Here is a 15,938-nt window from a genome sequence, read left to right on the forward strand (position 1 = left end):
CTCTGCAGTTTGCTTGGGGCTTGTTGGCAGAAATGCTCAAGAGTATCTTAACAGCTGTGCTGGTGTAGGTGTAGCTAACTTGGCCGGGAGCCCAATCTGCGCCTGACAAATTGTTTTATTCATTTCCCATAAAACATGAATTTAAGAGGCAGAGCAGTGGCGGGTTGCTGCTAAATTCCTTGCCCCGGGCCTGAAAAGAGATGACAAATATTTACCGGAGGGCAGAAAGTTTTTTGGGGGGTTGAGGTTGGGATGTTTCCTTACCACCATCACCATTCCTAGACTTTTCTTCTCCATCTGATTGTGATGATAGCAGATGATTTGAAATCTTAACAGAAATTCTCAGTAATAGTACAGATTAACAGGAGAATGAAAAAATAACAAATGTTTATTGAACTACACACAGCTAGTAAAGGTAAAGGTACCCCTGACCATTAGGTCCAGTCGTGACCGACTCTGGGGTTGCGGCGCTCATCTCGCTTCATTGGCCGAGGGAGCCAGCATTTGTCCACAGACAGCTTCTGGGTCATGTGGCCAGCATGACTAAGCTGCTTCTGGCGAACCAGAGCAGCGCACGGAAACGCCGTTTACCTTCCCGCTGGAGCGGTACCTATTTATCTACTTGTGCTTTGATGTGCTTTCGAACTGCTAGGTTGGCAGGAGCAGGGACCGAGCAATGGGAGCTTACCCCGTCGTGGGGATTCAAACCGCCGACCTTCTGATCGGCAAGTCCTAGGCTCTGTGGTTTAGCCCACAGCGCCACCCACGTCCCTAAACACACCAATGTTTGCAATGACTGTGACAAAAGCAAATGGCTATAGTAGCCTGCCTGTAGAGCAAATGATTGACGTGTCATATCTGGACATTGTTGTATCCTATTAAAAAAAATCTCTTCCATTTCTCTGTACTGAAGGAGCATGTCATCATTAGTTCTTTTGAAATACAATTTTTTGTTCAAGTTTTGGATTGCTGAATTCAAAAGCTGTATGAACTCAGAGAGAAAATATTTAATGCACTATACTTCCATCATATTTATGGAACAGTATGGAATCACATTGCCCAAAGAGTGCTTGGAAACTAAGTTTGTTATGCTACCTAATAGCCCTGCAAAAATTGCATGGAAATTCATGATGACTGTGACAAAACTAGGTGTAGAACCTAATACAGAAACTACTTCAGCCACTTAGGCTACCTAGATTTAAGCAATTTTCCTTTCCTTTCCAGACTCCTGAGTTAGGCAGCAGAGGCAGAAAGGGCAGGCTAATATTCTTCTTCCTAGTTTTATTTTTTAACCTTGAAAGATTTGCAGAAGTGAAGACTCTAAAATTCATTGGAATTCTGCAGTTCTCCCCATTGCGCAATTTCATGCAAATGTTCTATACCTCAGTATGAAATGTACATGAACAAACTATGCGCTCAGTGAAGCCTTGCTGGTGTAAATGATACATGAACTGATGTAGTAATTATGCAAGAGAAAGTGCTTTTTGTTATCAGATACCATTAATATTATATAAGGAGAAAGATGTTATCTTCACCTTATGACATCAGTACACTATGAATCAATTTGTAAATTGTATTACAGTGGTACCTCAGGTTAAGAACTTAATTCGTTCTGGAGGTCCGTTCTTATCTTGAAACTGTTCTTAACCTGAAGCACCACTTTAGCTAATGGGGCCTCCTGCTGCCGCCGCACGATTTCTGTTCTCATCCTGAAGCAAAGTTCTTAACCCGAGGTACTATTTCTGGGTTAGTGGAGTCTGTAACCTGAAGCGTCTGTAACCCGAGGTACCACTGTATATACATTAGGTCTTCTGGAGTACATTTACTTACTTAACTTCCTGCTAAATCGCAAAACATATTAGAGTGGTTTACAACATTAAAATGATAACATAACACTTTTTTTTTAAAAAAAGCAAAAAGTTAAAAAACAATCAGTAAACCATTGTCGGAGAAATACTCCTGCATTGGCCTGGCAGAAAAAAAGGGTTTTCAGCAGATATTTAAAAGTTGGCACAGAAGGTGCTTGCTGAATCTCGGTGGGCAGAGTATTCCACAAGAATTTTTATGAGATACCTTGAGATCACTGTTAACTTTTCCTGTAGTCTCTGGCTTCATCCCCCAGCCCAAAGGAAACATGTTTATTCTGTTGAAATTAATGGAGTAGGCAAGCCAAATAAATACGTGTTAAATTTATTTTGCGTTTCCAATGAAATATACCCTAAGCATGCAGATCATTGCTGGAGATACAGCTTGCCGGGAGCTAGCCTATTCCACATTGTGTAGGTTTGTATAAAAATCCAGATATTCTGGGATTTTGTTATATCAGGAATAGAATGATCTTTGGGGTTATGATCTTCCAAGAGGGTGAATGGTGATGTTATTTGGTTACTTTATAGGCTGAGTACAAGAAGATGCCATAGAAATGATAATTTATTTAGTGACAACTGTCAGAATATTAATAGGCTAGAATGGGAAAAATACCACTTATCATTCAACAGATAGCTGATTAATTAAAGCATAAGATAATGGTATGCCTGGTAAGGTGAAGAAACCTACTTATGGGGGTGGGGTGGAGAGCAAGGCATTTTTTTTATTAAAAAGTTGAGTTTGTTTATTTAATATTGGAATAATTGAGTGTAAGCCTCAGGAAATCTATATTTTCTGCTGGGGGATATTTAAGAACATGGTTGTAAAATAACATGCGGCAGTCATGGAAGTGCTTATTTATCTTGTTGATCTTTGTTCTTATTTGAAGACTTGCAGGATTATTAAATCGTAGCTCTGAAAATTAGTTTAATTGATATAGTAAATTGCATTAATAGTTATATATTGTAGTATTATAGCATGCTTTTGGGTTTTTTTTCTTTTAAATATATCTTTTAGAAAGAAATACATTTTAAAAAAACTTAACAAATTAAAAAATAACAATTATAGAAGTGAACCCGATGAAGGTCAGGCCAGCCTTTCATGCAAAGGTCAAGAAGCTCTGGTGAATTGTCTCTTGAGTATCTCCTTTCCCTTGGCATACTGTGAAACAGTATGTGAAATACTGGATGCCAGCCTGCCTGCTGATCTTAAGAAGTCCAAAGAAGCTTCACGATTCTTACAGGGCAAACTCCTGTTACCCGTAGGCAACAGGCATACAAAATATTTGCTATAATTCTGCAGCAGTTAAAGAGTTTCAAGATAGCCGAGGAGATGATAAAGTGGAAAGTACTTAAGAATTTTGACTTGTGTACAAACACATTTCATATGCATATCTTTGCTCGGCTCTTTGAAAGTTAGATCTCGTGAATTTTGCATCCTTGGCCCTGTATACAGTGTACCTTTCCTGTTCTTTTAATATGGTCCAGCCACCTCCACAAATTAAGAATGAAGGTCTGCACCGGGGTGGGGAGCCCTTTTGGCTCCGTGGGCCAGGCACTCATCAGGACCTGTCTTGCTGGTCAAATTCAACAGGTGCGTGAGACCGCTCATCTGTCAATCACATGGTGTCATTATGACATCACAAAAAATCCTCAAAGACCAGAGACTTAAAGGGAAAGGGCTAGACTTGCTAAAGGCTTTAAGGAAGTTGACACTCACAGGTTGGAGCCTCCAGACTAGCAGGGGTCAGCAAACTTTTTCAGCAGGGGGCCGGTCCACTGTCCCTCAGACCTTGTGGAGGGCCGGACTATATTTTTGGGGGGAAAAAAGAAGAAGAACGAATTCCTATGCCCCACAAATAAACCAGAGATGCATTTTAAATAGAAGGACACATTCAACTCATGTAAAAACACCAGGCAGGCCCCACAAATAACCCAGAGATGCATTTTAAATAAAAGGACACATTCTACTCATGTAAAAACACGCTGATTCCCAGACTGTCCATGGGCCGGATTTAGAAGGCGATTGTGCCGGATTCAGCCCCCGGGCCTTAGTTTGCCTACCTATGCTCCAGAGGCTCAGATGGAAGCACAGGAACAGCCAGAAAGCCTTTGCCCCTCTGAAGGGTCTCTCATTCAAGTGCTGCTTCAGATAGTGCTTTTGCAGAGAGCTTTAATCCCTGCTCTGCTAATCTAGCCCTGGCTGTGCAGTTTTCTCCCCTGTGGGGAACGGGTTTGTGCAGCCAATACAAGATTAAACCCTGCCCTCCTGCCTATTAGCTGACATCAACAGTGACGCCAGCTGATGGGTGGCTAGGCGTAGTATGGGGATAGAAGGTATTGTGAGAAATTGGACACCTTGGTGGGCCAGGTTTGGCCCATGGGCCAGAGATTCTACACCTAGTGCCCTCCAAGTCATGCCACCAGCAGTTGTATGGTGAAATCTCTGAATGCCGGCATTGGACACTCCTGTACTAGTGGCACACAAACTGGAAACAAACTGTGGCATTATTCCCTGGATGCCATGCTCTTTGAGTGAGCTGATTTCCCCCACTGAGAGCAGCAAGACCATTGCAATACAGAATGTGCTCTGGTAGGCCTGGGGAGAGGCATTATATTATATTATATTATATTATATTATATTATATTATATTATATTATATTATTATATTATATTATATTATATTATATTATATTATATTATTATATTTTATCATATCATATCATATATCATATTACTATTCATTTAACAAAATTCTTATGCTGCCTGATCATAGCAAAACCTCTTAAGTGACTTACAAGAGAGATTGAAATTAGCACTGAAAGCAGTTAACAACTGTAATTAAAACCATTAATTGAATAGAATGTTGACTCTAAGGCAGTAGTCTTCCAAGTAAAGGCTAGCAGCAAATGAAGCTGTCTGATACCTGGTCAGACAATTTGTCGACAGATCTACTCAAACTGGCAGCACCTCTCTTTCGCATCACCTGCTGCTTGAACATTTTTAACTGGAGATACTGGGGGACTGAACCTGAGACATTCTGCAAGTGAAGCATGTGTTTGATGACTGAGCTGTGATTCCCCTTCACAAACTGGAGGTATCAAAATGACACTACATCCCCATGTCGCGCTAGTGCCTTTTATTTACTGCAGGATGAAATGGTTTTGTCCCTCGGGTCTTCACAATTTTGCCTCCTAAGAATTGCATTCACTGGTACTAAACTGGAGCGTGACGTGGAAATTAGCATACAAAAGCAATCCTGACCAGGCCTCTTAATACATATTGCTTAAAAGGTTTATTGCTATTATTTTTATTGTCATTTAAAAAAGCACCACCTCACTTAAATTAGAATGGTGAGGCCTCATTTCCTGAAAAGCGGGTTTCTTTGTTTCTTGCTTAGTCTCTTACCTTACTCAAGAGTAAATTGCATCAGTACCCTGCATTTCTTCCTTTTCCCTTCATATTTTGTGCTGAAAGAATACAGGAGGTCCCCCTCCCTCCCTCTCTCTTTTTTAAAAAACCGCCAGCACTGAGGTGCTCTGCCTGTTAGTGATATCCAAAACAGCTGTTCCACGATAAACCCAGGACAGCTGCATGACAGTGTGTGAAAAAAAACCAAAAAACCCGGCAGCCTCATGTTCCTAAAACTTGAGCTCGCATTTGCCACGTTTTCTGCAGGGCAGCAATTTAGAGACATTAAAATTCCTTGGCGTTACTTATTAAAAAGTACATGCCTTAGGCAGATAGAAATACAATTAGAAAACATGTAAGTGTTTCTGTTCATTGCTGAGGGCTCCTAGGCCAAACCTTTCACAACAGTCTATTTTGAAACCAGGCATGATGCTAACTCAAGCCAAAACCTGTGCAGTGGGATTTTTGAAGGCCCTGTGAAGTATCTCTGTGCCTTTGGTGGGAAGGGTCAGCATCCTGCAATTTGGAAGGTAGCCTGGAGCACCAGATTTGACAAGTGGGCAAATTATTTTTATTTATTTATCAAATTCGTATACCACCCTTCACCTGTTGATCTCAAGGTGTCTGGGAGAACCTCCTGGCTTTCCTCGGTGACAAGTTGCTGTGACTTAGGAAATGCAGAAGAAATTAGAGAAATGGTGTTGGCATAGAATTGGCTGCTTGATTTCTAATGACCAGGAATATTCTGGCCAGTGTGGTGGTAGTATCCTGACCACAATTGCCTGTAGTTCACACCTCAAAGCACAGTGTCATAGGAATTAAGGACTTGGTGCTTGATGTATAGAGTCCCATGGTACCTATACACCCAAGTAGCCCCCTGTTTTTTCACAGTTATCAATTTTTTAAACAAAACGTTACACCTAGATGTGTGTGCCTTTTATTGTAATTTTATAATTCAAAGAGTTTTTATGAGATCTGGAATGGGGTTTAAGAACTCTTTGTTAAATAACACCTGGAGTTACTGGAAGACACATAGCACCAAACAAAATCATCTTCCTTTAAGTAATTAATTGTAATTTCTCCTTTAATTAGCCATCCTGCCCTTTTAATATTGACAGATAATTGGAGCTTATTACTGGATTAGAGTAGACAGGAATACTGAGCAAGGGGTAGGAGGTTGGTTTTCAGGGAGAACTGTTAATTATTATTTTTTTGAATTTGTGAAAACAAAATTAATTTACACAGGAAGTAACAGGACAAAAACTACAAATACTTTTAAACTCAGTCATTACAAATGACTTAAAATTTGGTTAGGAGTTATTAATAACCAATTAAATGTTAGTTAAACAAGCAAATTACATTGTGCATTCCAGTTTTCATTTGCGTGGAACTATATGACTGATATGAATAGGGGGAAACTATATAGCACTCCTAGAAAATCTAGTTGCTTTGCAGCAAGTTTTGCACCTCTGCCTCAGCTCGATGTTCAGAAATGAATTTTTGATTTTCTACTGTGAAGTTACCAGCAACATTTGGTGCTTTTATGCATGCGATTTGCTGATGTGTGAAATCCAGGTTGTTTAATGAGCATCTAATAAAAACAGCGTAGGGAAAGTAAATGATATAAAAAGAACTCGTCAAACATATATCACTCATTCGAGATACTTTTAGTCTTTCGGCTGGATGTAGTTATTTGTACAGCTGGAAGATTTCAAGCTCTATATGTTGCAGAGCTCCGCTTGTTGACCTTCTGACATCAATCAACTATGAATGGGTCATGGCAAGGCAAAAAAACTGGAGTAGAATTCCAACAGAGTGCAGGTTAATTTACAGCTCTGGTTTCCACTGAACACACAGTTATAGTTTTATATGGTATGAAATCTATTTGTTTTTAAAAATAACTATCAATGTTTCTTGTCCTTTTTTGCCTGTGAGATATAACTTTAGCTTGTTTTGTTTTGTGGGCGTGTGGGGTATTTGGATTTTTATCTTTAGAGCTTAGTGCAACAACACTATTTAGATACAAAAGGGATTTCTGTGTAGAGTGTGAGATAGGAAATCTTTTTCAGCCTCTTTAAGTGATGCCTAAAGGTGGCGCGGTGGGTTAAACCACAGAGCCTAGGACTTGCCGATCAGAAGGTCAGTGGTTCGAATCCCCGCGACGGGGTGAGCTCCTGTTGCTCGGTCCCTGCTCCTGCCAACCTAGCAGTTCGAAAGCACATCAAAGTGCAAGTAGATAAATAGGTACCACTCCGGCAGGAAGGTAAACGGCATTTCCGTGCGCTGCTCTGGTTTGCCAGAAGTGGCTTAGTCATGCTGGCCACATGACCCGGAAGCTGTACACTCCGGCTCCCTCGGCCAATAAAGCGAGATGAGCGCCGCAACCCCAGAGTCTGTCACGACTGGACCTAATGATCAGGGGTCCCTTTACCCTTTACCTTAATCTCTGTATCATAGACTACATTCATTTTTGCTCTTTTCCTACAGAACCTAGGTAGCACCACTATCAGGGAGAGTGGAGAGATGCTTAAAAACGCAGGAGGTGCTGTAGCATCCCTGCTTAAAACACGCCTCTGATAAAAAGCAAGAAGCATCACCATAGTTCAGGGAAACATATTAGCCAGGCAAAAACACTCAAGGAAGGACTGGAGCAGAGCCAGTTAGGCAGTATGGCCAGGACTTGATCTGGGGAGGCTATCCTGGCCAATTAGCAAAACTGCCCTTTGAATCTTGACCATTGTCCGTAAGTGTTGTATTGCTACCAGAAGTGCATACCACTCTCAATATTACAACCCTGTGGAAGAGGATTGGATTTTGTCTCTGGCCACTTTCACACCATAAATTTAAAGCACTATCACACCGCTTTAAAGCAGTCAGCATATGCGCTGCCGTGGTGCAAAGATCCGCTCTGCACACCCAAATTTAGTTTAGCCGCCCCCAAATTAACTTTTATTAAGCTTTTTTGGGGAGGGGGGAACCAAAAGTTGTTGACCTTTTTTGGGGGGGGATCGCTCACCTGTAACAACAGTGCAGCGGAAAATACTGCATTTGACGGAGTAACAGAGTGGAAGAGGAGGGGACAGGGGCTTTTGCTCCATTGCTTTCCACTGCTGCCGATTGAGAGGGACCAGTATACTGTAGGTATTCATTTGGTGCCCTCCAGAATTTGGCTCCCAGGTGTCCTTCACCCCTTGCACCCCGGGTAAAGACAGCCCTGGCAATCAGGGTTCCCTACACCCAAAGAATTCTGGAAACAGAGGTTTCTTAAGGGTGCTGAGAGTGGCTGGGAGACCCCATTTCCACCCCAGAGCCGCAATTCACAGAGCTCTCTGGGCAGAGGGCTTGACTCTTAAACCATTCTGGGAACTGTAGCTCTGGGAAGGGCTAATAAGCTCCTAATAGCTCTCAGCACCCTTAAGAAACTACTGCTCCCAGAATTCTTTGAAGGAAGCTATGGTTGATTAAAGTGGTATCTCAGCGCTTTAAATGTATGGTATGAATGCGGCTTCTGCGTCCCTGAAATTGTCCACTTTTTAGTCACTGAAAAATGTCTTAAGTAGCTACATGAGAAACTTCCTGCCAGTTTCATCTAACTAGAAGTAAAATGTAAAGGTAAAGTAGTAATTTATCTGGTAGAAGATTAAGCCTTAAAAAAACAACTCCTACAGCAAGGTTACCTTCAGGATTGTGCTGATCTGTACAATGCATTGTACTTAATGTTCAAGCCAAGCTCCCTAGTGAGAAGAGTTTGTTTTGTGGAGTTGGCAAACATTAAAGGTTAAGTTTTAGAACGTTATTGTACCTGCAGGTGACCTAGACTTTTGCAAAGGTGCTTTTAAATTTCATCTTCTTTGTCATGAAGTATAGAAACAATACTAATAGTCTGAGTGATTTTTTTAAAAAAATCTGAAAAAACGAACAGAGGCTATTTTTGTGAGGGAGAAAAAACCCAGTGGAGCAAGCTTAGTTTGAATCCAGCCTTTAATCACATGCTCCCAAGTTGGCTGTTAATGATCAAAAAGGCCTTGTAGCAATTTGAACTGCTGCCAGCATCACCCACTGCTGGAAAAATAAAATAATTAACTTAAACCAACATGCTGAGATGCAACTGTGGCCGCATATCTGTGCTGAAATTATGCATGGATCTTTGCCAGAAGGTAGCAATGGAAGCACGTGGAGAAAACTGCAGGGAGTTGCAAGCAGTGTTTATATATGTGCAATTGTAGTTAACTGTTGAAATAATTGTATGTCAGCCCATAATCTGGATGCTTCTGTAGACTTGCTAGTTGTCGCTCGGCCCAAATCCTGATGAATGCCTCCAATGTACATTAACGGTTGGGGAAGGGAACAGAACTGGGAGAATTCTAGCCTCTTTTAGGTTTAACTTAACGTTACCAGACGTCCCCGTTTCCCAGGGACAGTCCTCGGATTTACAAATCAGTCCCCTGACAAAATCCATTGAAGTTGAAAAGTGTCCCCGGATTCATTGAAAAAGATCTGGTAACCTTAGTTTAACTTGCATGTCTGTCGGGGACATGCAGGAGATATATCCCAAACTTTCTTCTTTACAAGCAACCAGCACAATGCTTGTCTTCCCTGCCCACCCCAACTGAAAGATAGAACATGAAAGAGGAAAGAGAAAATAAGAATCAACAGAGAAAGATACAGGAAGGAAGAAAAGACAGGAAATTTGGGGAAGTGAAAAAGACAGTGAGGGAACAAGAAAAATAGGTGTGCCTTGAAAAGAATGGGGGATTAAAGGGATACCCCCCCAGTCGTTTGGAGAGAGATATTATTCCTCATCCTTATCCTGTAGTTTGGTACTGAGGTTCCATTCCACCATAAAGCCGAGCCCCAACTCCAAATTATAATTTTTGTGACCAGGATTTTCTCTCTGTTACAAAGTGGCTATTATCCCGTCAAAATATGCTGAAGTTTCTGTTTTGATTTACTGTTATGTTTTGGTATACTAAGGGTTAATGCGGGATTTTCACAAAATGGCTGCTTGAAAACTCTATACAGGCAACTCCCCATTTACACGGGAGTGCGCTCCAAGGCCCCACATGGGTCAGCATAAGCCTGCCCCGCCCTCTTTTGGTGCCAAAAATGGCGCATGTGTGCTATACAGTGGTGCCTCGCAAGACGAAAAGAATCCGTTCCGCGAGTCTCTTCGTCTTGCGGGTTTGTTCGTCTTGCGAAGCAAGCCCATTAGCGGTTTAGCGGATTAGCGCTACAGTATTAGCGGCTTAGCGGGCTTAGCGGATCAGCTGATAAGCGGCTTAACGATCAGCTGATAAGCGGCTTAGCGATCAGCTGTTAAGCGGCTTAGCCAATCATCTGATAAGCGGTTTAGCGGCTTGGGAAAAAGGGGGGGGAGGAAAAAAGCCCCGCAGGAACTCGCAAGACATTTTCGCAACCACATAGGAAATTCGTTTTGCGAAGCACCTCCAAAACGGAAAACCCTTTCGTCTAGCGGGTTTTCCGTCTTGCGAGGCATTCGTCTTGCGGGGCACCACTGTATGTGCACAAATGGGAAGTTGCCTGTAGTTATTTCTTGACTCGTATATTATTTACAATGCTTTCTAGAATTCAGTCCAGGACCCCAACTTCCTAATATCTGTATATCTGCCCAGTTTGTCTGGTGACTTTGTACTTCTTGGCCAGTCTAGTTCAGTGTGTAAACCCGCCTTCTGCCTGTTGGGCCTAGCAGAGGAAAGAGGCCTTATCTCAGCCTGGGAGATGCTCTCTTCTGTTGACCTGACTTTTCCAGAAGTTTAGTCATTGTGGTGTGAGTTAGCTGTGCTTCCTTCAATGCTGGAGGTTGGACAACCCTTGGGTTCCCTTCCAACCCTACAACTCTACGAATCTTTGAGTCTTCTTCGAGGATCAGTTCTCCAGGACAGGTGTAGGACAAAACTAAGACTAGCAAATGGGAACAAAGCTCCAGGAATACTGGGAACGGCAGTAAGACACAGCAGAGTCCTATCCTGCGCTGTTATACATGAGAAAAGAAAATAGTAGGGTGGGAGAAGGAAGGACAAGGAGTTGAAAGGAGAGTCAGCAGCTTGTCCTGTGATCTGCTAAGCTGCCTGTTGAAAGAGAGAGAATGAACCGTGCTCCCAAGCCAAAGTTCTGCTGAAGGTTGAACAGGAAGGAGTCCCTTCAAGGCCAGAGGAGAACTGCAGCTGCTGGAGGCACTTTTTGGACCACAGGCTGCTGAAACTAACACTACTTTGCTTTTGGCAGAAGTTCAGTGCTGGCTAGGACAAGGACAAAGTCTGTGTCCGTAGGGATGTTTAAATAGAGACAGAGGGTGAAAATTGCTTTCTTTTAACCCATGTTTCATTCCGTCACTTCAGTTGCTAATCATCTGTATATACTTTCAGCGTCAAAGTTCATTTCTCATCTGTTTCTTTTTTTTAAAAGAAACCACTTAGCACCTTATGAAATCCCATATGACCAACTGTACAAAAACATATTTCACACAGGGTTTTTCTTGACACTGCACAAAACATGTCTAGCTAAACATTAGAATAAATCCCAGAGCATTCTCATTTGTGAAAGCTTTGACAAAAGAATGATTCCATAGAAAATTTAAGCTTTTTTTAAAAAAAGGGCTTGGAACCAGAAAGAAAGATGAGGCCATAACAGTATCAAAATGGCAGGGCTCTTTTTTTGCCATAAAACTTTTTGGACTCCTGCTCTGTCATCTTATTGCTCTAGTATTCCATGCAATGTTCCCAAATCCCTTAGCACTTGGATATCAGGAGGCAGAAATCTTCAGAATGTTGGAATCAAAGCACGTTGGAAATAAGGGATGCTTGAAGAGACCCCAAACTTGTTAAATTTGAAAACATTAAATAATGTGGCACTCTTTTTCTGACCCACTGATCCTTTTCCCCAAAATGATGTGTTTGGGAGAGCTGATCTCACAGAATCAGGTGATCTGAAGCAAGTTCATTTCCCTTACAATTGTGCTCTAAGGGAGGATTAAAATTTCATTATTTTATTAATATGCATTATGCAGAGAATTCGGGATAACCATACTGTAGGAGTTTATTTCACTTATACCATCACACTTCAATTATTTTTAAAAAATAAAATAAAATACAGATAATTCTGAATCCTCACTCCTCTTTCCCCCAGGTTTTTTCCAAGCCTTTCACAACCCGGAATCAGTGTCTATACACTTCTTGGTAACAACTATTTATAATAATGTTCTTTTTCCTTTTTGTAGGTCCTTTTGTTCTGCATTACTGCTGCCCTGTTTATGTTCTTTTTCAGGTATGTTGTCCTATATTTTTTCATACTTTATGTTAAAGGGTAATTTGAAAAACCTTGGCCGGTTTTTATAACTTCATGTTTTTCTCCAAATTAAAAAAAGAAGAAGTTTAGATTTATTCCAAAAAACAGGTTTGGTAGTAATTACCTTACACTGCAAATTTTTAAGCTTCTTTAAATCTTATTCTGCAGTACCATCTGCTAAAAAGGCAGTGGAAGAAGGAGTGTCCTGCAAGGATCCACTTATTCATTTGGGTATAAAGAGAAAACGATAATATTTTCATGGACTGCCACCTACTAATGAAATTCTGCAACTGCCTACTATTAGTAGTCTTAAAAACCAGCCAAAATATTCCTAGTACTGGAAAAAGTTGTGATGATGTTCTGAAAAATAAACTTTTCTTGGATTCTCTTTAGGATAATGGCGTCTTACTAATAATTTTTGATTTCTGCCCTAATTACCTTGAGTTATTTTCCATTTGGGGGGTGGGCTAGGAATCCTGACAAGTAAATAAAATAATTCAGGAGCTAACAAATAAAGTGATAATCGGATTATTTGCGTAGCTCAAGATCCACTCTCTCCTCTCACACACAACAGTTGGCTTAAATGTTGGTCATTTCGTTAATGCTGCAAAATATTTTCCCTGCATGCTACAAACACTAGTTCAGGTCTGGTGGTTCCTGGTGCCATGAAGCATTTGAAATCCTTTTTTGTGGCTGCCTTCCATTTCTGGATATTCAGAAAATCCATTTTCTTTGCCACTTATTATATGCTTTGCTAATGAATTAAATCTGATGTAGGCTAGTACGGTGCATGAAATAATACCACAATAATTTTGATAGTCTTTAAGGTGCCACAAGCTTCTTTCTTGTTTTTAAGAACTCATTCCTTAACTGGGCTAAAACTTAATGGCCCTCATAAGTATGGCCATATATGCCTACAATCTTTGCGGCTCATTTCATGTATCTGATGTAAGGACTTCCGCTAGTGTAATGCAGTTTTCCCCCGCTGTCCTTCCCCTGCGCCCATCCCAGATTGGCTTTGGGTGTGTGTGTGTCTAGAGAACCCCAAAAACAATGTGCAGGGGGAGGAGATGGGAGATTGTTCCGTTGGGCATCCAGAAATCCTTGCGCTGGCGAAATGCTTGTAGCAGCATGGCGCTGAATTCCTCTCTTAGTCTCTAAGGTGCCGTGCTAAAGCACCTTTTGACCCTTGATTCCTCCGTTCCCTAAATTGCTTCATTATGCCTTATATTGGGTACTCTGCTAAAGTAACTACAACTTTCCAGCTCTTAAAGGTTTCTGAAGGAAACATGGTTACTTCCATTTGTTAGCTGTGACTTTCCCAAATAGTGGCAAAAACTTGGAAGCTTCTCTTTTATAATAATTCCAGTCATTAAGTAATTTCCAGTTGCTAGTCAGGAACATACTTGGTGCATATGTTGGGGTGGAGCTGGAGAAATTGTTAGAGGAGGAATATGAAGGGGAAATGGCATTTGATACTAGCAGCCATCTCTGTTTTGTTTTTCTGCCGTTACACAGTTGGCGGGGGAGGCCTTCCCAGGTTATCTTGAGGGAGGAGGAAAATAACTGGCCAATAACTTCATAGAAGGTTCTGAATTTGACCAGTTTCTAAGGGTCTTCTCACTGTTTCCTGTAGTTTTGAGCAAAATCATAAAGTAGGCCTGAACACAAATTAGAACATGAATGCAAATATTTACTCAATATAATTCATACCTATCTGTTTTTATTCATTTTGTTCCTTGCCGAGAGTCTAAGCACAAGTATCAATAAATTAACATGTAATACGCACCTCCTAAAACAAGCCCTTCCTTTATTTATTTTTCATGTTATTTATTAACTTCTATACTGCCCTTCATCCTAGGATCATGGGACGGTTTGCAAGATAAAAACACAAAAATAAACAACATAATAACAATCAAAATGATAACACCCCCCCCCCACAAATAGATTGCTTAATTAGCCAGAGACCTGAAAGAAGAGGAGTGTTTTAATAATAAGAATAAGAATAAGAATAAGAATAAATTTATTTATACCCCGCCCATCTGGCTGGGTTTCTCCTGGGTTTTTGCCTGGTACCTAAAGATACGTAATGAAGGCACCAAGCAAGCCTCCCTACGGAGAGCATTCCACAAATTGGGAGCCAAAGCAAAAAGGCACATCAGGTAGGGTCACAGATGAGGAGTACGGGCTCCAGGTCAGTTCATATGGGGAGAGGTGGTCCATGAGGTACAGTGGTTACAGGTTACAGACTCCGCTAACCCAGAAATAGTACCTTGGGTTAAGGACGTTGCTTCAGGATGAGAACAGAAACCATGTAGCGGTGGCGGGAGGCCCCATTAGCTAAAGTGGAACCTCAGGTTAAGAACAGTTTCAGGTTAGGAGCGGACCTCCAGAACGAATTAAGTTCTTAACCTGAGGTATCACTGTACTGCAGTCCTGAGCCGCTTAAGCCTTTATAGGTCAAGGGCAACACTTTGAATTGGGCTCAGAAACCAATTGGCAGCTAGTGCAATCGGGCCACTATCGGTGTAATATGCTCACACTGTCCACAATACTACAAGCCACTAAAATGTTAAAAGATATTTTGCTTTCATATTCCAAAAGCTCTGGGGAATCTATTATGTTGCAAGGTTGACAGAAATGGTAGAGAGTTGTGTTGGTCCTTCAGAAAAAATTCTAAAAGCCAAAATAGGGTAAGTGATATTAGGATGAACCAAAATGCCACGCTGTTGTGACCAAACTACCAAGTTCTCCAGAATTTTTCTTTAGGATCGTGCTCAAAACAGAATGGGGTGTGTGCAAAGAAAGGAAAGCCTCAAAGCATTCAGTGTGTTTGAATTGCTTCATTTGGTGAAGAAGCATAGATATTTTCATTTGGATATTGTCAGCGTTTCTATGATGCTGATTTTGAGAAGGGAGAGCAAGCCCCCAAATCTTGGCGACAAAGCTTGTGGCTGGTAAGTCGTTCAAGTAGTTTAAGTTGAACAAATTGCATAAACCTCTTCTAAACCTGCTCATGGGATCTGTGAAGGAGGAAAACAGTCATAATTCTGTCTGCTTTTTCCTTGGCTAGCTTATTTCTCACTTGGCGTCTTTCATGATGATCACATCGTTTTGTGGCTGACCTTTGCTTTATGACAGCTCTTTTCATTGTCTTAACTTGGCTGTGGTGATGCATGCTAAAATCAGGCATTTTACCAAGGCATCTCCCTTAACCAGTCTGTGATCCCGGCAGTCTAGCAAACAGCTTAAATGAGGTTACAACAAATGTGAGCAGAAAATAAATCCAGCAGGCCGTCTTGCTGGCTGTTAGGTTAGATTACTCAATATTCGAAAGCAACAAGATATTCTGCAGT

The 15,938-nt window shown here is 41.2% G+C and overlaps 1 protein-coding gene across 1 annotated transcript in view; it reads left to right on the plus strand.

The window, feature by feature from the left end:
• The window catches only part of TMEM135 (transmembrane protein 135), a 173,158-nt gene that overhangs the window by 99,826 nt on the left and 57,394 nt on the right, over positions 1-15,938 (plus strand). The window contains exon 6 of the mRNA XM_081002220.1: positions 12,515-12,561. Coding sequence (XP_080858346.1) covers positions 12,515-12,561 — 47 coding nt within the window. The remainder of the gene's footprint in view (positions 1-12,514; positions 12,562-15,938) is intronic.

This window comes from Podarcis pityusensis, assembly GCF_964106645.2.
Source record: "Podarcis pityusensis genome assembly, chromosome: 4".
Taxonomy (NCBI): Eukaryota; Metazoa; Chordata; class Lepidosauria; order Squamata; family Lacertidae; genus Podarcis; species Podarcis pityusensis.